We start from the raw sequence: 24819 nt of genomic DNA, 5'->3' as shown, positions 1-24819 counted from the left end.
GGGTTAGGTGCTTTCTCCGCAAAGTTGCACTGCGCGCTGTACCTCATTGTTGCGCCTGCGCACTGTAAGCTATTCCGGGAAATTTGTTCCTACAGCCCGAAGAAGTGCCGGGCGGCGCGCAGCCACGTGGGAAATGTAGTTCTCGGCTGAGGGGGTCGGGCTGCGTCTGGGAAGGCGCGCAGGCAGGCGCGCGACGGGCAGGCCTTGAGTGGGCGGAACCGCGCGGGCCTCGGAGCCGCCCGCCCAGCCTGAGGAGAGGTCACGGCGCGAAGCTGCAGCCGCCACCGCGGCTATCACTGTTACTGCGGGTTCTGAGTGCAGGGCTGCAGCCATGGCCTACTGCCGCCAGGAAGGTAGGGAGGGCGGACTGCCTTGGAGACCGGCTTACGAGCGCCTGCAGGGGACAAGCGGACTGTGCGGCTCGGCCCCCACAGGCCTCGGCGCCCCACGACCCTAATGCAGGCGCCGGCAGCCCGACCGCGGTCCGGGGTGCCTTTTCCGGGACCCTCGGGCGGGTTGGGCGGCGGGGTCGTCGCCCCCGTTTTGCAAATGAGAAAACCGAGACTCTGGGAGGATCGAGGCTCGTCCAAGGTCACGGGGGAGCCTCGAACCCGGACCTCAGAGGGACCAGCACGTGGGGGAGTTCATAAATCAGGCCGGACGGGGCGCAGGACGTGCTGAGATCGTTTCCTCTGGCTCGTATTTGGGGATTTATTATTACTATCGTTCTAATCCCACACCACGTGTTTCCATTTGCACGCGACTTTTTTGCACGTCCCGAAAAGTTTCCACTCGGGTTAGGCGCTGTGCTGGATTGATACAAGTACCACAACGGGAGCATTTATTTATTGGGCCCCTACTACACACAAGCACTGTTAGGGGAGCTTTATATGTCTTTGCTCATTGATCTCGTAGCGACCTTTTTAAGCCAGGCTCTGTTACTATCTGCATTTTACCGAAAAGTAAACTAAAACACAGAGGTGATAAAGTCACACGACCAGTAAGTTGTGGAACCAGCGACTGAGTCCCGGCAGTCTGATTTTAGAAATGCACTATCCAGTCTGGTACCCCCTGGATTCCTGGGAGCCCTCAGCTGGGAAAAAAAGCCCCACCATCCCACAACAAAGTTGGGCTCTGCCATCTCTTTACATTTGTTACCCCCATGGGGGAGCTCAGAAGTTCTAGGGCCTCCCCACCCACCACCACTGACTGGCTCTTTTGTCCCTGAGCTGCCACCTAACCCTTCCAGGCCACAGTTTCCAACCTTGTAAAATGAGAAGGTGGTCCTCATTCATTCAGCAGATATTCCTGAAGAACCTTCTCTGGGCCTGGTGATGACTGGACACCTGAGACTGTAAAACTAGAGAAAGTTGGGCTTCACCCAAAGCACTTTGGTGAATAGTCAGTCCAGTTCTCTCAGTTTAATTCAGGGAACCTGAGGCCAGAGAAGGAGGTGACCTACCCAAGGTCATGTGGCTGGTTAGGAGGAACAGCTCAAACTAAAATGCTAATGCTAAAATCCTTTCCTCAGTACCCCGCCGTCACTCTAGAACACCTCCTCTCTCTCTCAGAAAGCCTTAATACTCACTGATGTCCCTAATGAGGACCATATCTTGATTAATACTTAACTGAGCCATGAACAAAAGTCCTTTGCCCTCCCCTCTTTATTAGGCTGCAGGTCTTGTTTTTAATTTCATTTTCTCTGAATCTCTAATTTAACTTCATGCTGCAAGTAAGTGTGAGCTTTTCAGGATAATGAGTCTGTGCAAATAAGGTCCTTCCTTGCCCTTGATGATTTATAGGAGTCACATGTTCTCTGGGAAGGAGAGGCCCTTTCCATCCTTATCTTTTCCTGGGTCAAAGATCTCTCTTAGTTTGGGGATGCAAGTTGAAAGCACCTTAGTGCTTCCCTAGTTTTTATCTTTTCCATATGACTATCCCCTAAATGCCCAGCCTTTTGTACTTCTACACATGAATTCTTTATACTTAGAGAAATGATTCCAAACTCCTTTCCATATAAGGGCTTACGTAGTCTAGCCCCTGCCTGATCTCTAACCAACCCATCACTGCTCAGCCATGGTGGCCTCTTGGCTGTTCCCTTCGCCTGGTACATCTTTCCTGCCTTCTGCTGGGGCTGGGGTCTTGTGTCCTAATCTGGAACTCAGTTTTTCCATTCACTTTTTCAACAATATTGATTACCCAGTGTGTTCGGGGCACTGTTCTAGGCTCTGGGGACACTGCAATGAACAGAACAGACAAATCCTTGCCCTGAGGAGCTGACATTTTAATGGGGGGAGACAGATGGCAAACAAATATTTAATATGTTAGGTGAGGAGGTGCTTTGGAGAAAAATGAAGCGGAGTAAGGAGATAGGGAGGAGACAAGGAAGGTGGCCTCTGAGCAGGAGACATAAAGGCAGGGAGAGGGTGGCTGTGAGGACATCTGAGGAGAGTGCTCCGGAGGGAGAAACAGCCTGTGCAAGGCCCAGAGGCAGGCCTGTGAGCAGCATGTTTGTGCAAAATGGAGGGCATGGGTGGTGGGAGATGGGGTCATGGCAGCGAAGGATGCAGATCATTCTGGATGTACTTGAAGGTAGAGCCAGCTGGATCTGATGGTGGAGGTGTGAGGGAAAGACAGGAGTCAAGGACGACTGTACATAGAGTACAGAATTGGGGGTGTCCTGGTGTCCAGCTGCTCAAGCAGTGATCTCTTCTCAGCGCCACCTCGAGTCCTGCTTCAGGGTGACCTCTGAACCTCCAGTGCCCAGCCCTCACAGGGTCCTCACATGGGGCCTGGGTTCTTCCAGTTGACTTGCCCTCCTGGGACTTTTTTTCGAGTTCTGCTTTTTCTATTCATATGTCAGAGAGCAGTCCTCTGCTAGCTTTCCCACTTCCAAAACTTATCAACACCTTTAGCCTCTGTCTCTTTTCTTGGACATTTTATCCTTGTCATTTGATGCCATTTTAAAAACTGCTGTCTTTTGAGCAGGATTTCAGGTGAGAGCAGAAACTCACTCCACCTCCTTTGTTTACTGAAGTCTCTTGATTTTTGCCCTCACAACGGGAAGCAGGTAGTCTGAGCTGGTGCGGGGGCCTGTTTTCTGAGGCCCAAGAAGGTTCCTGAGACCACATCTGTTAAAGTGCTTAAGCCAAGAGAGGGACCCAGTCCTCAGACTCTGCAATACTGATGTGCTGTGGGCCAGAGCGCCCAACGCCTTTAGCTCCTCAGGCCCAGGCTTGTGCTTTTGTTCTTTCTACAGATGGTTTTCAGCCTGTACTGTTATTTGTCCATTCAACAGGCGTGACCATCTGGGTTACCAGGACTGGGGATGTCCCTGCCCAGAGGCCACAGTCAGATCTCCTGGGGGACCTTTCCCCAGTGCTATGGCATGACTGTGTGCCTCCCAAATTCCTACGTAGGAATCCTAACCCCCAAGGGTGCTGGTAGTAGTAGTAGGTGGGGTCTCTGGGAGGTGCTGAAGTCATGAGGGTGCTGTCCTCATGAATGGGATTAGAGAGCCCCCTACTACTGTGGGAGGACACAGCAAGAAGGTGCCAGCTTTGAGCAGGAAGCGGGACCTCACCGAAAGGCAGCCAAGCCCATGCCTTGATCTTGGACCTCCCAGCCTCCAGGACTGAGCAGAAAGTTCCTGTTGTTTATAAACCATCCAGGCTGGTATTTTGTCAAAGCAGCCCGAATGGACCAGATCCCCATCCAGATCCGTCCAGTGGTGGCCCTGGGAAAGTACCACCCAGTCAGGATCAGAATCATCGCATTCTCTGCCAGACTGACTTCAGTCAGACTGTCCTTCCCACACTTCTCTTCTGTCCATGAGGCCTCTGAGTTAGATTAAGCTACCACATGGTCAAGAGTTAGATTAAGTTGACCGTAAGTCAGCTAAAGATGTGGATAAACTTAATTTAAAGTGTAAAAACCATCAAGTTAAAAAGACAGTGGAGGAGGCAAGGAGCTAGGAGGTCCAGTACTTTGCGCTGAAGGCACTAGGAATCCAAAAGATCCTCCTGATTAAGCTATTTTGCTTGTGGGATTACGGAACTAAAGTGCAGACCAGTGAGGGAATCAGACCCCAGTGAAGGACCCCAGAGGGGCCCCTTTGTGCTGCAGTGAGAACAGCAGTCAGACGGACCCAAGGTTCATCTTAGTATACTTGCCAGCTGTGTGGCCTCGGCCTGTTGAGGAATCCAGGAGCCCATCGTGGGCATTCACTGGGGGACGGAGGCCTGAACAGCTCAGCCCACATAGAGAGCCGCAGTCTGACAGGCATGAGGGAACCAGTCACGGGTGTGCAGAACGTGGGGCAATCAGGCTGTGAGCTGACCACGTAGAGGGCCCCTGTGGAGATGGGTGTGCATGGTCCTCAGGGACAGAGTGGGGAGTGGGAGAGTGGACTGTCTCTGAGGTTTTAAGAGCCACACACTGTCAGCTTGTGAGTGAAGGCTCCCGAGTCCCAGATCCATGCTTTTAACAAGCTACTGCTTCTATAGTCAGTCCAACATGGGGGACCACTGCCTCTTAAGTTCGAGAAATATATGGAGTCCAAAGGACAGAAATTCTTATATTGATTTACTGTTTTTCTTTTGCCATGTAAATGTCTAAGAAACTTGCACTTAAAACGTGAAAACACTTGCCTATAGTCTTAACTCCAAAACCAGATGGATGAATTGAATTCTGACAGCATTCACTGTAAGAACATTAATTGAAACTGGTAGATGATGTTTGATGCAGTAATACCCCACAGTGGATTAAATGAGCTGACAGGTGTAAAACACACTGCTGGGAGCCCAGATGTGTGTAAAAGGAAGTTCTTATGGTGTGCTGCCAAGAATTCCAATTCCAGTGTGCAAACCCACACCACGCAATTCTCCCGCACCAGCAGAGTGTCCTACAATTCAGCTCAATTCTGATACTCTTACCTACCTGGAGATGGCATCAAATCCTACAAGTTAAGGGCTCAGTCCCATGAGACTGCCCCTCACCACCACTTCAGGCGCCACCGCCTGTCTAGGTCGTCCGTCCCCTGTGCTTCTGACCAACTACGGACCTGAGGGTCCAAAGGCCTCTCTTTGGGTTCCATTAATTTGCTAGAGCAGCTCACAGACCTCAGAGAAACATTTACTTACTAGATTACCAGTTTATTATAAAAGGGCCCAACTCATGAACGGCCAGATGGAAGAGATGCATGGGGCAAGGTGTGGGGAAGGGGTGTGGGGCTTCTGTGCCCTCTTCAAGAGCACCCCTCTTCCTGATTCTCCACCTGCTCACTAACCTGGAAGCTCTCTGAACCCTGTCCTTGTGGATTTTTATGGAGGCTTCATTATACAGGCATGGTTGATTAAATCATTGTTAGTTGGTTCAACCTCCAGCCCCGCTCCCCTCCCTAGAGGTGGGGAGTGGGGGTGAAAGTTGCACTCCAATCACGTGGCTGGTTCTCCTGGTGATCCTTACGTGGGATCAAAAGACACCTTAATCACTGTCTTCACTTGGGGCATTTCAAGGGTTTTAGGAGCTCTGTGCCAGAAACAGGGTCAAAGACCAAAATGTATTTATTACAGATCACAACATCACATCCACCAATCCAGAAGAACCATTCTCTAAGGGTGACGTCCAGGAAGATGCATGAGAGGCCTTGCCCCTGCGGGGAGAGACCTGGCACATTCTCGGTGGGACGGGCTCAGCCTGTGATTCCCAACCTGACTGCATGATGGTTACCAAGGGAGCCAGTGAGCAGAATGGATGTGCCAGAGACCTTGATGCACCTTCTGTTGGCTGCGGCCTGGCCTCTGCCTCACAAACCCCATGCAGGCCTCCAGTACCCAGCTACCCAGGGCCAGGCTGAGAGCTTGGTGAACAAAACTGCCAGAGCTGAGAAATCCGGGTCAGCTTCTTCTGCTTAGCATTCAGCATTCTTACAGATTGCTTTCAAGTGTTTGAAAACTGGTCAGAATTACAAGGCCACTGGGTACTTTAATAAGCCCTGGCTGCCTGGCTCAAACCCTTTCCCAGGCCACATGGGAAGAGCCGTCTTTCCCAACATAAAATGTGAGGCGGTGAGGCAGAGACCCGCTCTGGGAGCAGTAACCTCAGCTCAGCTGGGGGTCCTCTGTCATCACTGTTGGCCCATGGGGGAGACCCTGTGTGGGGGTCAAGAGGGTATAAAGCGCCAGGGTGCCTTCCCTCTGCCCCCTCAGCTGTCCTCTGGTTTTTGCTGTCACCCACATGCTCTCCCCAAGCCCCTCCCTCAAGTACTCCAGCTTTTTCCAGCATGCCTGTGACTGGCCTTCCTAAGTACAAAGGGAAAACAGTACGAGATAGTCAGAAAAAGCCAGAGAGCCACATTTCTGCAGGCCAGCTCTGCCCCTTCCCTGGCCAACTCACTCCAGGCCACTGGCTAGGCCCTGTCTAAGGGCACGTTTGAATGGTGCCTGAGGAAACCTTAAAGGCCAGGCCCCTCCCATCCAGAGGAGGGTCCCGTTATGTCAGAACCGGTGGTTGGTAGGGCTGCTGAATTTGTCTTGCCCTTCACCAGAGGGATACCTGGCAGCTTAGCAAAGACTCCTGCCCATTCACTCAGCAAACACTCCCTTGGATTTAAAGCTTCTTGGGGGCAGAGCCAGGGTCAGTATTTATTATACAAAAGTTATTCCTACCCAAAGCTCCCAGGAGAGTGTGACATGCCAGCTAAGTACTCGGTGACAGCTGTCATTTTTACTGTGTGTTGGGTGGGCAGCAAGCGTGTGTGCCCAGGATCTCCACAGTGTGGTCTTTGGAGACATGCAGCGCTGGGGTCCCACCTCAGGCTCAGCACCACGCAGTGGCCCCTGCTGCCTTCTCTCAGTGTGACAGGACGGCGGAGCTAGCTGACACGCAGGACCCGGCAGGGCTGGCCCCAGTCCACCCCTGAGGGGCTGCGGGGCAAACTGATGGCCATGCAGCATGTGGGGAGTGAGGACAAGGTGCTCCTCGCCCCCAGCAGGAATATGGGACAGCTGAGGGCCGCAGGCTTCAGGATGGTGAGGTGGTGTGCTGACAAGGTGTGGGGCAGAGCCTGGGAGAGAGCTGGACGGGGGAGGTGCTGGCCCTGCCATTTCTGGCTGGCTGATATTGAGTAGCCTCTGGGCCTTGGTTTTCTGTTGTCTAAAATGAGGCAGAAGGTGATAAAACTTAACAGGGTTACGTAAGGCCAGCTGAAACAAGCCTCAGAATGCACCCATCCTGGTTGTCAACACTGATTCTTCCTTCTGTGTCCACCCAGCTGCCCTTGAGACTCACAAAGTACGCGTTTGGCGGGAGCCTCTGGCAGCCAGGCACCAGGGGCTGGGCACTGTGGTCGGCCAGGGCACAGGCCCTGTTAAGGCTGGCTTCCTGATGCTGCGCCTTCTAGGGCCTCTGTCCTGACATTACTGCCAAGCCTATTATATTTGGATTGGGTGTGCATTCTAAAAAATAACAAACTGCAGATGGGCATAGAAGTTAATATCAGCACCTCTGTGAAATAGTCCCTCTTGCCCCAAGCCCTTCCACTTGTTGGGAAATAGCCCCCAGGCCTCACAGACTGTGGGTAGCCACCAGTGTTGCCCACCGTCATGATCCCTTTCTTCTCCAGGCCATGATTAGGGGCCAGCAAGCCTAGAGGGAGTCTTGACCACGGGCTTCCCAGACCACATGTGTCCTCAGCCTCCCAGAGGCTGTGACAGGGTCTCTTCCCACAGGGTGTCACCTTGGACAGACATCAAGTGGCTACATGAGCTGTGGGCTGTGAAGGCTGCTGGCTGGGCACCGACATCGCTGGGCACCTCTCCCCTCGTCAAAGTTCTGTCTTTCTCACACTTTGCATTCTGAACCCTGTGGGTAACCCCTGGGGGTCTAAAAGCAAGTCTTTCTCCTGTGCTTTTTCCTGTCCCTCCCACTCCTTTGCCCTCCAGCATGAGAGCAGCTTGTGGAAGGGGGCAGGGGTGCTCAGCAGCATGCCTTCCAAACCCCCTCCCCGCCTAGTAAGTTGTCTTCATTCCCCACGTGTCATCTGAAGGCTGCTTGCAGACCCTGTGAGGCCTGGGGAGAGGGAAGATACAGCAGGCAGACGGGTCTCCAGGGGTTGATGGGGAATCCTGGGATCGTCGGCGTTGGGGGAGTTCTGAGGGGGGACAGCTCCTCTCTTGATGGGATGAAGAAACGAGTTGTAGCAGCTGTAAGCAGCAGCACCGACTAGATTGGGGCACTTGGTCTCACCTGGAGGATGCATACGGCGGGTAGGGCATCCTCCTCACCCATGACCTCGGTGGAGTTGGTCAGCTGCAGGCATTCAGGAGAGGTGGCTGCTGGACCATCTCTCAGAGTCAGCAACGCAGCCCGGGAGGCGCATCTGATGGCCCCTCACTTTGGGGTTTCACGTGGGACAGTCTTCAAACTTGGCTTACGTGGCTACCTTGTGTTTAGGATGAAACATTTCTTCCTCTGTTCTCCAAACTCTAGGGAAGGATCGAATCATATTTGTGACCAAAGAAGACCACGAAACTCCAAGCAACGCAGAGCTGGTGGCCGATGACCCCAACGATCCATATGAGGAGCACGGTAACATGGGGCCTCCCGGGGCCCACAGGCACGTACTGAGGGAGCTGTCCCGTCTGCTCCCAGCCTTGGCTGGGTTTCCAGCCTTGGCTGGGTTTCCAGGTGTCCACCTCAGCTGCAGTCTGGCTGTCAGGTGTGCGGGCCCTGCAGAGCACCCTCCAGCCCTTGTTCTGATGCACCCCAGCCATTAGGCAGGCAGCTGGGTTTCTCCTTAGTGAAGGTCTCTTGCCTCTTTTCCTTCTGAGTCTTTGCACTGACTCAAGCTGGTCGGATGCTCCCTGATGATTACGTTTTGAGGGAGGGTGTCAGTGGGTTCCAGCAGCTGCAGGTGCTGACCAAGGTGATAGGGACCCTCCCACTCGGCCTGGTTGCTGGACTCAGTTCTGCCGCACGTACAGACTCTGTGAGCGAGCAGGCACTGAGGTCATGTACCTTGTTCTGTTGGATGTGCAGTTGCTGCTCTCTCCTCGTAGGAGCCCCAGCAAGCACCGTTCAGGAAAAGCTGATTTGGGGGAGAGGGCTGGTTTTTCAGCAGGATTCAGCCCACAGTGTCAGAACTATGCATACAACTCAGTTATAGGGTGTCACACAAAGGCTTAGACTGTTGACTCACTTGAACTTACCTGGCCTGTGTGAGGCCCAGGTGTGTGTGCAGCATTCATAAATATCCATCCACATACTGTAAAACAGTTCACTATCTAAAGCTATTTCTGACACCATGATACTAATTAACCTTCAATGCTGATAGGTGATAGATGTGGTTGAAAGAGCTTGTAGCAGACACCTGTGAAGTATGGGCTCCTGATGAGAATTTCCCAAGTGCTTACTAAAGTGTACATCCTCAGAGGACCCTTCACACATTGCCCTGACTGCTCTCAAGGATTAGAGTAAAATGAAGGATGTGTCTTTTGCATCCCGTTGGAACAGTGGGAAGTGCACACGTTATGTGAAGTGTTAGTGTTCTGAGAGCCACAGCTCAGGAGAAATCTTGAATCAGCATCTTACAAAGAAAAATAAATTGTGTAAATTCTAGTGCTTGGCCTATCTTTAGGTCCATCATATTAAGCACATTTCATTAACTGATAGAGACTGAGAAGCCTGCAGGACAAATCAGCTTTGTTTTGTCTGCCTCATAGTGTTTTTAAACAGAATGAGGCTGCCTCAAGAGCACGCCTTCCCCTCCAGTTCCTGCCAGACTTTATTGTCCTTGTTTTCTCTCCAAGCTTCTGTCATTTATAATACATCTGCTTAGACACTATAGGTATTTGCCTTTGCAGCCCCTTCAGATGAATAGTTGTATGAAGAAGCGTATAAAACAGAAATCTGGGACCCAGGTCCTGAGCTCTCAACTGCAAAAATACTATGCAGACTAAGTAGGCTGCCAATTTATGCCGACTGCCTGCACCCCAGCACCCAGTTCCATGGCTGAGATAGCTCTTGGAACAGCAGAGTTACTTTTCACAGAATCAAAAAGGTAGGAGGGCCTTAAAGATCACTTGGTCCAGTGGGAAAACTGAGGTCCTGGGTGGAGGTGGGTACAAGCCAAGGAAGCTAGTGGACTAGAACTCCAGCCTTTGATCGCATGTTTGAACCCACACTGCATCCGGGCTTCATCTAACACTCTGAAGCTGCTGTCTGCTTTTACTTCGCCTCCCTGAAATGTAAACCAGCATTATATGCATGCCCTGTGGGGAGCCACCTCACGCTAGTTCCTTCCCTGACAAATAATGAAACCAGGACTCCTGCAGATCTGGGCTGTGATTTTAAATGCAGCTGTCATGATCTATTTTTTCTTTTGGAAACTGGTTGTACAGGTTTGTTACCAGTTTGGAGCCTCCAGGGGGCAACATTTGTGCACAGGTACACCACATGTTACTGTGCTATGCAGATACTGCATTTTTACACGTTGAAAGTTTGTTAACCCTGCATTAAGCCCATCTCTCACCGTTTTACCAACAGCATTTGCTTACCTCATGTCTCTGTCACATTTTTGGTAATTCTCGCAATATTTCAAACTTTTCTTAATTGTATTTGTTACGGTGAGCAGTGAATTATTGTCATTGTTTTGGGGCACCACAAACCAGTCCCATATAGATGGCAAACTTAATCGATAAGTGCTGTGTGTTCTGACCTCCACCCCCCGGGCCATTCCCCCATCTCTCTCCCTCTCTTCCAGCCTCCTTATTCCTGAGACACAACAGTATGAAATTAGGCCAGTTAATAACCCTGCAATGGCCTCTAAGTGTTCCAATAAAAAGAAGAGCCACACATCTCTCACTTTAGATCAAAAGCTAGAAATGATTAAATTTAGTGAGGAAGGCATGTCAAAAGCTGAGACAGGCCAAAAGCTAGGCCTCTTGTACCAGTTGGTCAAGTTGTGGGTGCAAGGGAAAAGTTCTTGAAGGAAATAGAAAGTGCTACTCTAGTGAGCACAAGAATGGTAAGTAAGTGAAGCAGCCTTATTGTTGATACGGAGGAAGTTGTAGTGATCTGGATAAAAGATAAAACCAGCCACAACATTCCTTAAACCAAAGCATAAGCCAGAGCAAGGCCCTAACTATTCAATTCTGTGAAGGCTGAAAGAGGTGAAGCAGCGGTAGGAGAAAAGTCAGAAGCTAGCATAGGTTTGTGCATGAGGTTAATGGAAAGAGACTGTCTCCAGAACACTAAAGTACCAAGTGAAGCAGCAGGTGCTGATGGAGAAGCTGAAGCAAGTTATCCAGAAGATGTTGCTAAGATCAGTAATGCAGGTGGCTACACTAAACAATAGCTTTTCAATGTAGACAAAACAGCCTTCGATTTAAAGATGCCATCCAGGACTCATAGCTAAAGAGGAGAAGTCAATGCCTGGTTTCAGAGCTTGGGAGGGGCTGATGCAGCTGGTGACCACAAGTGGAAGCCAGTGCTCATGCACCATTCTAAAAGTCAAGGCCCTTAAGAATGATGCTAAATCTATTCTGCCTGTGCTCTATGAAGAACACTTCAGCCTGGATGACAGCCCATCTGTTTACAACATAGTTTACTGACTATTTTAAAGCCCATTGTTGAGATCCACTGCTCAGAAAAAAGATTTTTTTCAACATGTTACTGCTCACTGACTATGCACTTAGTCACCTAAGAGCTCTGATGGAGATGGCCAACAAGATTAATGTGGTTTTTGTGCCTGCTAACACAGCATCCATTCTGCAGCCCATGGATCAAGGAGTCATTTCAGCTTCCACATCTTAATTAAGAAATACATTTTGTAAGGCTATCATTGTCTTAGATGGTGATTCCTCTGTGGATCTGGGCAAAGTAAATTGAAAATCTAAGAAAGGATTCACCATCTGACATACCAGTCAGAACATTCAAGATTCATGGGAAGAGGTAAAAATATCAGCAATTAACAGGACTTTTGGAAGAAGCCGATTCTAACCCAAATGGGAGACTTTGAGGGACTCAAGACTTCATTGAAGGAAGTAACTGCAGATGTGGAAATGGCAAGAGAACTAGAATTAGAAATGGAGTCTAGAATTAGAAGATAAAGACTTTATTAAATTGGACTGAACTGTCACAATCCTATGATAAAATTTGAACAGAGTTGCTTCTTAAGGATAAGCAAACTGGTTTCTTAAGATGGAAACTACTCCAGGTGGAGATGTGAAGATTGTTGAAATGACAAGGATTTAGAATATTATATAAGCTTAGTTGATAAAGCAGCAGCAGGGTTTGAGGACTGGCTCCAATCTTGAAGTCTGACTCTGGGTAAAATGCTATCAAACATCATTGCATGCTACAGAGAAACCATTCACGAAAGGGAGAATCAGTTGATGCAGCAAACTTTATTTTAAGAAATTGCCGCAACCCCAACCCTGATCAGTCAGCTGCCATCGACATCGAGGCAAGACCCTCCACCAGCAAAAGGAGTATGATTTGCTGAAAGCTCAGACACTGGCTAGCATTTTTTAGCAATAGAGTGTTTTTAATTAAGATATGTACATTTTTTTAGATATAATGCTACACTCTTGACTGCAGTATAACATAAATATAACTAATTTGCACTGGGAAACTGAAAAACTCATTTGGCTCGCTTCATTGCAAGATTCACTTTATTGTGGGAACCGAACCTGCGCTATCCCTGAGGTGTGCCTGCATGGTTGCAGCACTGAGTCGGCCTGTGTAGAGAGGTGGTGAGATGGGGGAAACAGCTGGGAATCCTGCGGGCCCCAGCTGCAGTCCTGACTTGCAAACCCCTGAATCCCAACAACCTCTTACTAACTGGGGCCAGTACCTCCTGCAGAAGATTGTCAAAAGTGCTATTTACTAGATAGAGCTTAACGTTCAAGATGCTGCACCCAGCTCTTAATGGGGCTAGTGGTGAGCACCCACCAGGGGCAGTTCCTGTCAAAGTCTCTACCATTAGCCCACTTCACAAACGAGGAACTGCCACAACTTTGTTGATCAGTGAAGCTTCCTGAGCTAGAATTCAGAAGCTGCTTTCAGCCCAAGCCTAGGACTTTGAACACTAGGTCAGAGTGCCACAGCTAGAGCAAAAAGTTGTGTGATTTCGCTGGGCATTTTGAGTCTGTCTTAAAGAATGCTCTTAGGCTCTGCAGAGGAGTCAAGTGAGAAACTTCTGTATGAATTGTATTTCTGTGTCTGTCCCAAAGCTGAAAAGGAAGCCATCTTGAAAGCATGTTGGAAAATCAGGAAATACTCTTTAGATGTGAATCACGTTCAAAGAAAAAGTGTCAAAATCAAAAGTAAGGGGTCTATATAATATTGCAAATGAAAATCCATCTGTCATCCCACCCCCTCACCAGCCATAGGTGCAACTTAACAGTTTGGTGCTATGGTTGGTACCCCTCAGGTTTCTCATTGTTACAGGAATCATACCACTCTGGTCTGCCACTAGCCTTTTCCGCGTGTGGCATGTCTTGGACATCTTCCCAGTCAGTGCAGGAGGGCCAGTCCTCATGCTGAGCTTAACAGCAGCCGCAGAGCGAGAGGGGCTTGAAGAGGAGGGGGCCATGCAGGTGTGGGAGCTGGTCCTGACGCTCTGCATGGGAGGGGAGCAGAGGGTGAACAGTGGAGATGAATAAACATTTCAGCTCCTTTAAGTGGGCTTTCACAGCGCTTGCTGAACATCCAAGTGATGGCTTCTTTGGAGATTAAATGGTTTCCAATATTTAGTTCTTGGAACACAGCCACTGTGACAACACTGGGAGGTGGCTTAGAATGTACATCATTGTTACACATGGAGAAAGTTGCCGACAGTGGCTTCTCTCCCGCCGAGCCAAGGGGTGCTGGGCTTGTGCCAGGCACTAAAGCCAGTCCAGGCCGAGAGGCAGGTCACAGACGGGTGCCTCCCAGGCAGCAGTTCAGACTGTCCTGCACCTCCTGAGTGGCCTGTGAGGATGGGCTGGGTTTTGATTTTGTTTTTTCTGGAACCTCACATTTTTCATTTTTTTTTTTTTTTGTAGATAATTATTTTTTATTGAAGGGTAGTTGACACACAGTATTACATTACATTAGTTTCAGGTGTACAACACAGTGATAAAACATTTATATACATGACAATTCTAGGTTCCAGCTATCACCCTACCAAGCTGTTACAATATCTTGACTATATTCCTTATGCTATACATTACATCCCGGTTACTTATTTATTTTACCATTGGAAGTCTGTACTTTTTTTTTTTTTTTTGTGAGGGCATCTCTCATATTTATTGATCAAATGGTTGTTAACAACGATAAAATTCTGTATAGGGGAGTCAATGCTCAATGCACAATCATTAATCCACCCCAAGCCTAATTTTTGTCAGTCTCCAATCTTCTGAGGCATAACAAACAAGTTCTTACATGGAGAACAAATTCTTACATAATGAATAAGTTAATAGTGAACAGTACAAGGGCAGTCATCACAGAAACTTTTGGTTTTGCTCATGCATTATGAACTATAAACAGTCAGTTCAAATATGAATACTCATTTGGTTTTTATACTTGATTTATATGTGGATACCACATTTCTCTCTTTATTATTATTATTTTTAATAAAATGCTGAAGTGGTAGGTAGATACAAGATAAAGGTAGAAAACATAGTTTAGTGTTGTAAGAGAGCAAATGTAGATGATCAGGTGTGTGCCTGTAGACTATGTGTTAATCCAAGTTAGACAAGGGCAATAAAACATCCACGTATACAGAAGATTTCTCTCAGAACGGGGGGTGAGGTTCTAAGCCTCACCTCTGTTGATCCCCAATTTCTCACCTGATGACCCCTCTGCAACTGTGCCTGTCTTAGGTTGTTCCTCCCTTGAGGAATCTTACCCGTCTCTGGCTAACCAGTCATCTTCCGGGGCCATACAGGGAAATGTAAAGTTGGTAAGTGAGAGAGAAGCCTTATTGTTTGAAATGGTTAGCTTTTCATTTCTTTGCATATTTATGCCCTGTAGCTTCTATGCCCAGCATTTGTCTTGAGGTATCTTTACCACTTGGAAGAATTATGATACTCGGTAAATTTGATTTGAGGCACGAATTCTATTTAAGGGTTGTAATTAGGAAGGAAGAAGAAAAGCTATAGAAGTAGCAGGCGGCAGAAAACATGGGAAGATTGATTATTTCTTTGACATATCTTCTTGTAGAGTAACTTCAGCATGTATAGGTTTTAAGCTACTACTTAAATTGCGCACACACATTAACATAATAGGAGTATAGTTACATAACGAAAGCATACCTGTAATTACCAGCCATCTCCAGTGAAACCAAGAAAACCAGTTCGGCACCTTAGGCATTTGTGAAAACTTATCTATGATATGGTGGATATTGTCCAACTGAACTTGAACAGTCTGAGAGAAATCAGACAAATTAAAACAACCCATTCCTGGGGAATGTTCACATCCCTTATGTTCTTTTAACAGTAAATAGTCTGTAGTTGTAAGATTTTGGAGCGCTACAATTTGCACTTCTCCTAATTCTTGGTTGAGTTCCAACAGTATAGATCCAGTCAAATTTGTTGTTTTACTGTATGCACAGGCCAGCTTAGATATCTCCTTCCTCATTCCCATGGCAAGTCCAGGAACTGGTGGGATGAGTGCATCTACAGCTGTAGCAGTGCGTGGATCTTTGTTGGGGTTTTTTGATGATCATCTTCTGGCATGAGTCTTCCAGAGAGTGCTGATGTTGGAAGTTCTTTTTCATATCGTATCTTAGTTCATTTTCGGGGTAGCCCAATTAGGCTTTGATCCTCTGTATAAACACAAACAGATCCTTTGCCTACACTTTTATATGCCCTTTATACCCTTGTGTAGAACTCATTGGAGGTTACCACACAGGAACTGCCCTTTTTTTTTTGTTTTGTTTTGTTTTGTTTTGTTTTTGGTATCACTAATCTACACTTACATGACGAATATTATGTTTACTAGGCTCTCCCCTATACCAGGTCCCCCCTATAAACCCCTTTACAGTCACTGTCCATCAGCATAGCAAAATGTTGTAGAATCACTACTTGCCTTCTCTGTGTTGTACAGCCCTCCCTTTTCTCCTACCCCCCCATGCATGCTAATCTTAATACCCCCCTACTTCTCCCCCCCACTTATCCCTCCCTACCCACCCATCCTCCCCAGTCCCTTTCCCTTTGGTACCTGTTAGTCCATTCTTGAGTTCTGTGATTCTGCTGCTGTTTTGTTCCTTCAGTTTTTCCTTTGTTCTTATATTCCACAGATAAGTGAAAACATTTGGTATTTCTCTTTCTCCGCTTGGCTTGTTTCACTGAGCATAATACCCTCCAGCTCCGTCCATGTTGCTGCAAATGGTTGGATTTGCCCTTTTCTTATGGCTGAGTAGTATTCCATTGTGTATATGTACCACATCTTCTTTATCCATTCATCTATCGATGGACATTTAGGTTGCTTCCAATTCTTGGCTATTGTAAATAGTGCTGCGATAAACATAGGGGTGCACTGATCTTTCTCATACTTGATTGCTGCATTCTTAGGGTAAATTCCTAGGAGTGCAATTCCTGGGTCAAATGGTAAGTCTGTTTTGAGCATTTTGATGTACCTCCATACTGCTTTCCACAATGGTTGAACTAACTTACATTCCCACCAGCAGTGTAGGAGGGTTTCCTTTTCTCCACAGCCTCGCCAACATTTGTTGTTGTTTGTCTTTTGGATGGCAGCCATCCTTACTGGTGTGAGGTGATACCTCATTGTAGTTTTAATTTGCATTTCTCTGATAATTAGCGATGTGGAGCATCTTTTCATGTGTCTGTTGGCCATCTGTATTTCTTTTTTGGAGAACTGTCTGTTCAGTTCCTCTGCCCATTTTTTAATTGGGTTATTTGTTTTTTGTTTGTTGAGGCGTGTGAGCTCTTTATATATTCTGGACGTCAAGCCTTTATCGGATGTGTCATTTTCAAATGTACTCTCCCATACTGTAGGGATCCTTTTTGTTCTATTGATGGTGTCTTTTGCTGTACAGAAGCTTTTCAGCTTAATATAGTCCCACTTACTCATTTTTGCTGTTGTTTTCCTTGCCCGGGGAGATATGTTCAAGAAGAGGTCACTCATGTTTATGTCTAAGAGGTTTTTGCCTATGTTTTCTTCCAAGAGTTTAATGGTTTCATGACTTACATTCATGTCTTTGATCCATTTTCAGTTTACTTTTGTATATGGGGTTAGACAATGGTCCAGTTTCATTCTCCTACATGTAGCTGTCCAGTTTTGCCAGCACCATCTGTTGAAGAGACTGTCATTTTGCCATTGTATGTCCATGGCTCCTTTATCAAATATTAATTGACCATATATGTCTGGGTTAATGTCTGGATTCTCTAGTCTGTTCCATTGGTCTGTGGCTCTGCTCTTGTGCCAGTACCAAATTGTCTTGATTACTATGGCTTTATAGTAGAGCTTGAAGTTGGGGAGTGAGATCCCCCCTACTTTATTCTTCTTTCTCAGGATTGCTTTGACTATTCGGGGTCTTTGGTGTTTCCATATGAATTTTTGAATTATTTGTTCCAGTTCATTGAAGAATGTTGCTGGTAGTTTCATAGGGATTGCATCAAATCTGTATATTGCTTTGGGCAGGATGGCCATGTTGACGATATTAATTCTTCCTAGCCACGAGCATGGGATGAGTTTCCATCTGTTAGTGTCCCCTTTAATTTCTCTTAAGAGTGACTTGTAGTTTTCAGAGTATAAGTCTTTCACTTCCTTGGTTAGGTTTATTCCTAGGTATTTTATTTTTTTTGATGCAATTGTGAATGGAGTTGTTTTCCTGATTTCTCTTTCTGTTGGTTCATTATTAGTGTATAGGAAAGCCACAGATTTCTGTGTATTGATTTTGTATCCTGCAACTTTGCTGTATTCCGATATCAGTTCTAGTAGTTTTGGAGTGGAGTCTTTAGGGTTTTTTATGTACAATATCATGTCATCTGCAAATACTGACAGTTTAACTTCTTCTTTACCAGTCTGGATTCCTTGTATTTCTTTGTTTTGTCTGATTGCCGTGGCTAGGACCTCCAGTACTATGTTAAATAACAGTGGAGAGAGTGGGCATCCCTGTCTAGTTCCCGATCTCAGAGGAAATGCTTTCAGCTTCTCGCTGTTCAAAATAATGTTGGCTGTGGGTTTATCATAAATGGCCTTTATTATGTTGAGGTACTTGCCCTCTATTCCCATTTTGCTGAGAGTTTTTATCATGAATGGATGTTGAACTTTGTCAAATGCTTTTTCAGCATCTATGGAGATGATCATGTGGTTTTTGTCTTTCTTTTTGTTGATGTGGTGGATGATGTTGATGGACTTTCGAATGTTGTACCATCCTTGCATCCCTGGGATGAATCCCACTTGGTCATGGTGTATGATTCTTTTGATGTATTTTTGAATTCGGTTTGCTAATATTTTGTTGAGTATTTTTGCATCTACGTTCATCAGGGGTACTGGTCTGTTGTTTTCTTTTTCGGTGGGGTCTTTGCCTGGTTTTGGTATTAGGGTGATGTTAGCTTCATAGAATGAGTTTGGGAGTATCCCCTCCTCCTCTATTTTTTGGAAAACTTTAAGGAGAATGGGTATTATGTCTTCCCAGTATGTCTGATAAAATTCCGAGGTAAATCCATCTGGCCCGGGGGTTTTGTTCTTTGGCAGTTTTTTGATTACCTCTTCAATTTCGTTGCTGGTAATTGGTCTGTTTAGATTTTCTGTTTCTTCCTGGGTCAATCTTGGAAGGTTGTATTTTTCTAGGAAGTTGTCCATTTCTCCTAGGTTTCCCAGCTTGTTAGCATATAGGTTTTCATAGTATTCTCTAATAATTCTTTGTATTTCTGTGGGGTCCGTCGTGATTTTTCCTTTCTCGTTTCTGATACTGTTGATTTCTGTTGACTCTCTTTTCTTCTTAATAAGTCTGGCTAGAGGCTTATCTATTTTGTTTATTTTCTCGAAGAACCAGCTCTTGGTTTCATTGATTTTTGCTATTGTTTTATTCTTCTCAATTTTATTTATTTCTTCTCTGATCTTTATTATGTCCCTCCTTCAGCTGACCTTAGGCCTCATCTGTTCTTCTTTTTCCAATTTCGATAATTGTGACATTAGACCATTCATTTGGGATTGCTCTTCCTTTTTTAAATGTGCTTGGATTGCTATATACTTTCCTCTTAAGACTGCTTTTGCTGTGTCCCACAGAAGCTGGGGCTTAGTGTTGTTGTTGTCATTTGTTTCCATATATTGCTGGATCTCCATTTTGATTTGGTCATTGATCCATTGATTATTTAGGAGCGTGTTGTTAACCCTCCATGTGTTTGTGAGCCTCTTTGCTTTCTTTGTACAGTTTATTTCTAGTTTTATGCCTTTGTGGTCTGAAAAGTTGGTTGGTAGGATTTCAATCTTTTGGAATTTTCTGAGGCTCTTTTTGTGGCCTAGTATGTGCTCTATTCTGGAGAATGTTCCATGTGCACTTGAGAAGAATGTATATCCTGTTGCTTTTGGATGTAGAGTTCTATAGATGTCTATTAGGTCCATCTGCTCTACTGTGTTGTTCAGTGCTTCCGTGTCCTTACTTATTTTCTGCCCGATGGACCTATCCTTTGGGGTGTGTGGTGTGTTGAAGTCTCCTAGAATGAATGCATTGCAGTCTATATCCCCCTTTAGTTCTGTTAGTATTTGTTTCACATATGCTGGTGCTCCTGTGTTGGGTGCATATATATTTAGAATGGTTATATCCTCTTGTTGGACTGAGCCCTTTATCATTATGTAGTGTCCTTCTTTATCTCTTGTTACTTTCTTTGTTTTGAAGTCTATTTTGTCTGATATTAGTACTGCAACCCCTGCTTTCTTCTCGCTTTTGTTTGCTTGAAATATGTTTTTCCATCCCTTGACTTTTAGTCTGTACATGTCTTTGGGTTTGAGGTGAGTTTCTTATAAGCAGCATATAGATGGGTCTTGCTTTTTTATCCATTCTATTACTCTGTGTCTTTTGATTGGTGCATTCAGCCCATTAACATTTAGGGTGACTATTGAAGGATATGTACTTATTGCCATTGCAGGCTTTAGATTCGTGGTTACCAAAGGTTCAATGTTAGCCTCTTTAGTATCTTACTGCCTAACTTCCCTCGCTTATTGAGCTGTTATATACACTGTCTGGAGATTCTTTTCTTCTCTCCCTTCTTGTTCCTCCTCCTCGATTCTTCATATGTTGGGTGTTTTGTGCTGTGCTCTTTGTAGGAGTGCTCCCATCTAGAGCAGTCCCTGTAAGATGTTCTGTAGAGGTGGTTTGTGGGAAGCAAATTCCCTCAGCTTTTGTTTGTCTGGGAATTGTTTAATCCCACCGTCATATTTGAATGATAGTCGTGCTGGATACAGTATCCTTGGTTCAAGGCCCTTCTGTTTCATTGTATTAAATATATCATGCCATTCTGTTCTGGCCTGTAGGGTTTCTGTTGAGAAATCTGATGTTAGCCTGATGGGTTTTCCTTTATAGGTGACCTTTTTCTCTCTAGCTGCCTTTAAAACTCTTTCCTTGTCCTTGATCTTTGCCATTTTAATTATTAGGTGTCTTGGTGTTGTCCTCCTTGGATCCTTTCTGTTGGGGTTTCTGTGTATTTCCGTGGTCTGTTCGATTATTTCCTCCCCCAGTTTGGGGAAGTTTTCAGCAATTATTTCTTGTAAGATACTTTCCATCTCTTTTCCTCTCTCTTCTTCTGGGACCCCTATAATACGGATATTGTTCCTTTTGGATTGGTCACACAGTTCTCTTAATATTATTTCATTCCTGGAGATCCTTTTGTCTCTCTCTATGTCAGCTTCTATGCGTCCCTGTTTGATTTCAATTCCATCAATGGCCTCTTGCGTCCTATCCATTCTGCTTATAAACCCTTCCAGAGTTTGTTTCATTTCTGTGATCTCCTTTCTGGCGTCTGTGACCTCCCTCCAGACTTCATCCCATTTCTCTTGCGTATTTCTCTGCATCTCTTTCAGCATGTTTATGATTCTTATTTTGAATTCTTTTTCAGGAAGACTGGTTAGGTCTGTCTCCTTCTCTGGTGTTGTCTCTGTGATCTTTGTCTGCCTGTAGCTTTGCCTTTTCATGGTGATAGGAATAGTTTGCAGAGCTGGAACGAGTGACAGCTGGAAGAACTTCCTTTCTTGTTGGTTTGTGGCCCTCCTCTCCTGGGAGAACAGCGACCTCTAGTGGCTTGTGCTGCGCAGCTGCGCGCAGGCAGGGTTTCTGCTTCCTGCCCGGCTGCTAGGGAGTTAATCTCCGCTGTTGCTGTGGGCGTGGCCTGGCTCGGGCAGCTACTCCAAAATGTTGGAGTCGCGTTGGAGCGGGAGCGGCTGGGAGGCTATTTATCTCCGTAAGGGGCCTCCGTGCTCCCTGCAGCCCAGGGGTTAGGGTGCCCAGAGATACCCGGATTCCCTACCTCTGGATTAAGTGTCCCGCCCTGCCCCTTTAAGGCTTCCAAAAAGCACCCGCCAAAACAAAACGACCACCAAAAAAAAGAAAAAAAAAATTTTTTTTTAATTAAAGAAAAGGTGGTCGTTCGTTTTTCTTTATTCTCCGGCGCCAGCCTCAGGCCTCTGCTCACCGGTCTTGCTGCCCTGTTTCCCTAGTATTGAGGTCCCTATCCCTTTAAGTCTTCCAAAAAGCGCTCGCCAAAACAAAGCAGCAAAAAGGAAAAAAAAAAAATTGGTCACGCGCTTTTCTTATGTCCTCCAGCGCCCAGCCTCTGGTGCCCGCTCACTGTTCTTGCTGCCCTGTTTTCCTAGCATCCAGGGCCCCCTGGGCACGTACTGTGTCTGCGCTCTGGCCTGGATGGCTGGGGCTGGGTGTTCGGCAGTCCTGGGCTCCGTCTCCCTCCCGCTCTCCCTATTCTTCTCCCGCCGGGAGTCGGGGGGAGGGGCGCTCGGCTCCCGCGGGGCCGGGGCTTGTATCTTACCCCCTTCGCGAGGCGCTGGGTTCTCTCAGGTGCGGATGTGGTCTGGATATTGTCCTGTGCCCTCTGGTCTTTATTCTAGGAAGGGTTGTCTTTGTTATATTTTCATAGATATATGTTGTTTTGGGAGGAGATTTCCGCTGCTCTACTCACGCCGCCATCTTCCCTGTAGTCCGAACCTCACATTTTTCTTACCCATCTTCCTGTTCCAGGATTGATCCTGCCAAATGGAGACATTAACTGGAACTGCCCGTGCCTTGGGGGAATGGCCAGTGGCCCCTGTGGGGAACAGTTCAAGTCGGCCTTTTCCTGCTTCCACTACAGCACTGAGGACATAAAGGGGTCAGACTGTGTAGACCAGTTCCGAGCCATGCAGGAGTGCATGCAGAAATACCCTGACCTCTATCCCCAGGAGGAGGAGGAGGAGGAGGAGGAGGAGATGCCAGCAGAACGTTCAGAGGAGTCGGCTCCCACCGAGGCCTTGGCAGCCAAAGAAGAGGAGGCGTCAAGCTAATGAAGGCCATGAGGCCCTGGCTCCCATCCTTCCACGTCAGAGTGATACGAACCTTTTACCAAATGCCTTTGCATCACTCTCCAAGAAGTGTCTTTCCTCTGTTGTTCTGTGCACTGTAATGTACAAAATAACTTATTTTTATGATCAAGGGTCTTGGGCCTTTGACATATACACTGGAAAAATGGGGTTGTAGTGCACGTGTGTCTTACGTAAACCTGCCAGCGAATGTAGCTGTCACTTTTGAATTCTCAGATCGCCCTGCATTTTGCCATTTTGAAATAATGTGCTGAATATTCTCAGCAACTGAAAGTCATTATCTGTGAGTGTCTCTCATGAGCAAGCTGATCCATCCTGATTAAGTATATCCCTCTTAGTGGATTGTATACCCCTTCAGGAAATCAAATAGAAACAAAACATCTTCCTTTACACATGTTGAAGTGGGGCCATTCCTTATGCAGAGGCCACGTGGGCAGATGCCTACTTCCCCAAAGTCCTCTCCATCCAGAGTACTGAGATACTGCACTGCATTTCTGATATATTTTGGTTCCCATTTTCACATTGAGCTCCTGGTTTTCTGTGTATGGAAAGCAGGGCTTTGGATGCTCTGATTGATCGTCCCTTTCTAAGTCAGAAGAAAGTCTGGTTTTCGCTGTTCTTGTTATTCCAAAAGCCCTGGTTTGGGACCTGTGTTCACACTAGCTCTGTCTCAGCCTTTTCAGACTCAGTGTTCTTGAGAGGTGGGGACCTAATTGTTACCAAAGTAGCAACCAAGAGTGGAAGTGCTGTGAATTAAGTAGTCAATTAAAAGGGGAAACATGATTTTTACCTGATTTTGAATGTGTCCTTTGTTTCTACTAATTAAAAATGTTTTTGATACAAGGAAATTATAAATTATCGAAAATTCAATTGAAATTCCTCTTCAATTTCTCATTTAAGATACTGGCAAGCCAGTTAGAATCTGTTACAATTTTGTTGGGTTCATAGCAAGTTAACTGCTTTTGCCAGTGAGGAGAGGCCTTCCTACAGGTACTGCAGTTCACCTGTGAGATGGGGAGACCCCTCCCATTTGCAGGTAAGGGACTGAAGCCCTTGCAGGCTGACTTGCCCAAGGTAACTGTCAGACAGTTTTCAGCCTGTGATACAGTAGTGCCACATCTGTCCCATGTCCCATGTGTTTTAGTCCTCTAGTGCTATGTAAATAATTACTTTAAAACTTAGCAGCTTGAAACATTTATTCTCTCACAGTTGCTGCTAGTCAGGAGTCTGGGCACAGCTCAGCTTCATCGGGCCCAGAGCATCATGGGGCTGTGCTTATGGTGTCAGCGAGGCTACGTCCTCTCCAGGCTTGACAGCCTTTCCACATCACTTGGGTGGCTTGTGACTGGATTCCATTCCTTGTGGGGCATTGGGCTGAGGGCCTTGGTTTCTCACGGGCTGTTGGCCAGGGCCCTCTTGGTTTCCTGTCATTTGGGCCTCCCCAGAGGTAGCTCCCGCGTGGCAAGTGGCTTCCGTTAGAGCACACCAGAGAGAGATGGGAGCTGCAAGGCTTTTTGTAAACTACTCTCAAATATGACATGCTGTCACCTTACCGTATTCTGTCTGTCGAAAGTCAGTCACAGCCCACACTCAAGGGGCACAAGGACGTGAGCACCAGAAAGCCGCCGGCCACACCACAGAACCCGGTAATGCCCCAGGGAAGCCTGACAGCCGCATCGGATGTGAGGAGATGCGGTTTGAGGTGGTAGGTAGAGAACTGTGGTATCCATATCTGGAACGTTTTAAAAACTTGCTTAGGAGCAAAAACCTGGAGCTGGCGAAGTTTGGAAGCTGACAGCCCCAAGAAGGGCCCTTTTAACTTCTTTTGGCCTCAAACAGAGCCTTGCACATTGAACAAAACACATTTTTTTTTCAGTAAAAATTTGGTCACCACTGAGATGTTACTGCCTTGTGACAATGTCATGGATCCCATTCACTTGGCTATTCGGGAAACCTCCACACAGCCAAGTCCTAGGGATGTGAGAAAGTGATTCATATGTGGCCCTTCCTGCGTGACCACACGATCAGTCAGGAAGCCAGCACTCACTAGAAAGCTGAAGAAATGGGTTGGGTACTAGATGCTGGCACTGGATTTTTGGGAGATTATCTTCTAGCCATGTGTGGATAAAATGAGAGTTCCTGTGGCCAGGATTCTTATCTGGCCGTGGCTGACTAGTTCATGGCACACCTGTGGGCACTACATGGCTGTTGACTCTATAAAAAGAGCTCTGCCCAGTGCTCTGGGCATGACACAATGGTAGGGCTGCAAGGCTGCAGGAA

The 24819-nt window shown here is 46.7% G+C and overlaps 1 protein-coding gene across 2 annotated transcripts; it reads left to right on the top strand.

Moving 5' to 3' along the window:
• Positions 1-101: 101 nt before the first annotated feature.
• On the top strand, positions 102-23333 carry CHCHD4 (coiled-coil-helix-coiled-coil-helix domain containing 4). Of its 2 annotated transcripts, XM_036911484.2 has the most exons (3): positions 102-353; positions 8491-8589; positions 22202-23333. In XM_036911484.2, the coding sequence occupies exons 1-3, from the start codon at positions 332-334 to the stop codon at positions 22501-22503; spliced, it is 423 nt and encodes a 140-aa protein (XP_036767379.1). In that variant the 5' UTR covers positions 102-331; the 3' UTR covers positions 22504-23333. The 2 variants fall into 2 exon arrangements, with proteins under 2 accessions (XP_036767379.1, XP_036767380.1); XM_036911485.2 differs by lacking the exon at positions 102-353 and having other exon boundaries at positions 8491-8617.
• Positions 23334-24819: the final 1486 nt, after the last annotated feature.

Source organism: Manis pentadactyla, chromosome 1, assembly GCF_030020395.1.
Source record: "Manis pentadactyla isolate mManPen7 chromosome 1, mManPen7.hap1, whole genome shotgun sequence".
NCBI lineage: Eukaryota > Metazoa > Chordata > Mammalia > Pholidota > Manidae > Manis > Manis pentadactyla.
The sequence above is the reverse complement of the archived record's forward strand: the minus strand, read 5'-3'. Positions and strand labels throughout refer to the sequence as shown.

What these genes read in the sequence shown, in the direction of transcription:
- CHCHD4 (XM_036911484.2), top strand. Translation starts at nt 332, where the DNA reads ATGGCCTACTGCCGCCAGGAAG. An exon ending in GGCCTACTGCCGCCAGGAAG is followed by an intron (nt 354 to 8,490) that starts GTAGGGAGGGCG and finishes TCCAAACTCTAG; the next exon opens with GGAAGGATCGAATCATATTT. An exon ending in CGATCCATATGAGGAGCACG is followed by an intron (nt 8,590 to 22,201) that starts GTAACATGGGGC and finishes TTCCTGTTCCAG; the next exon opens with GATTGATCCTGCCAAATGGA.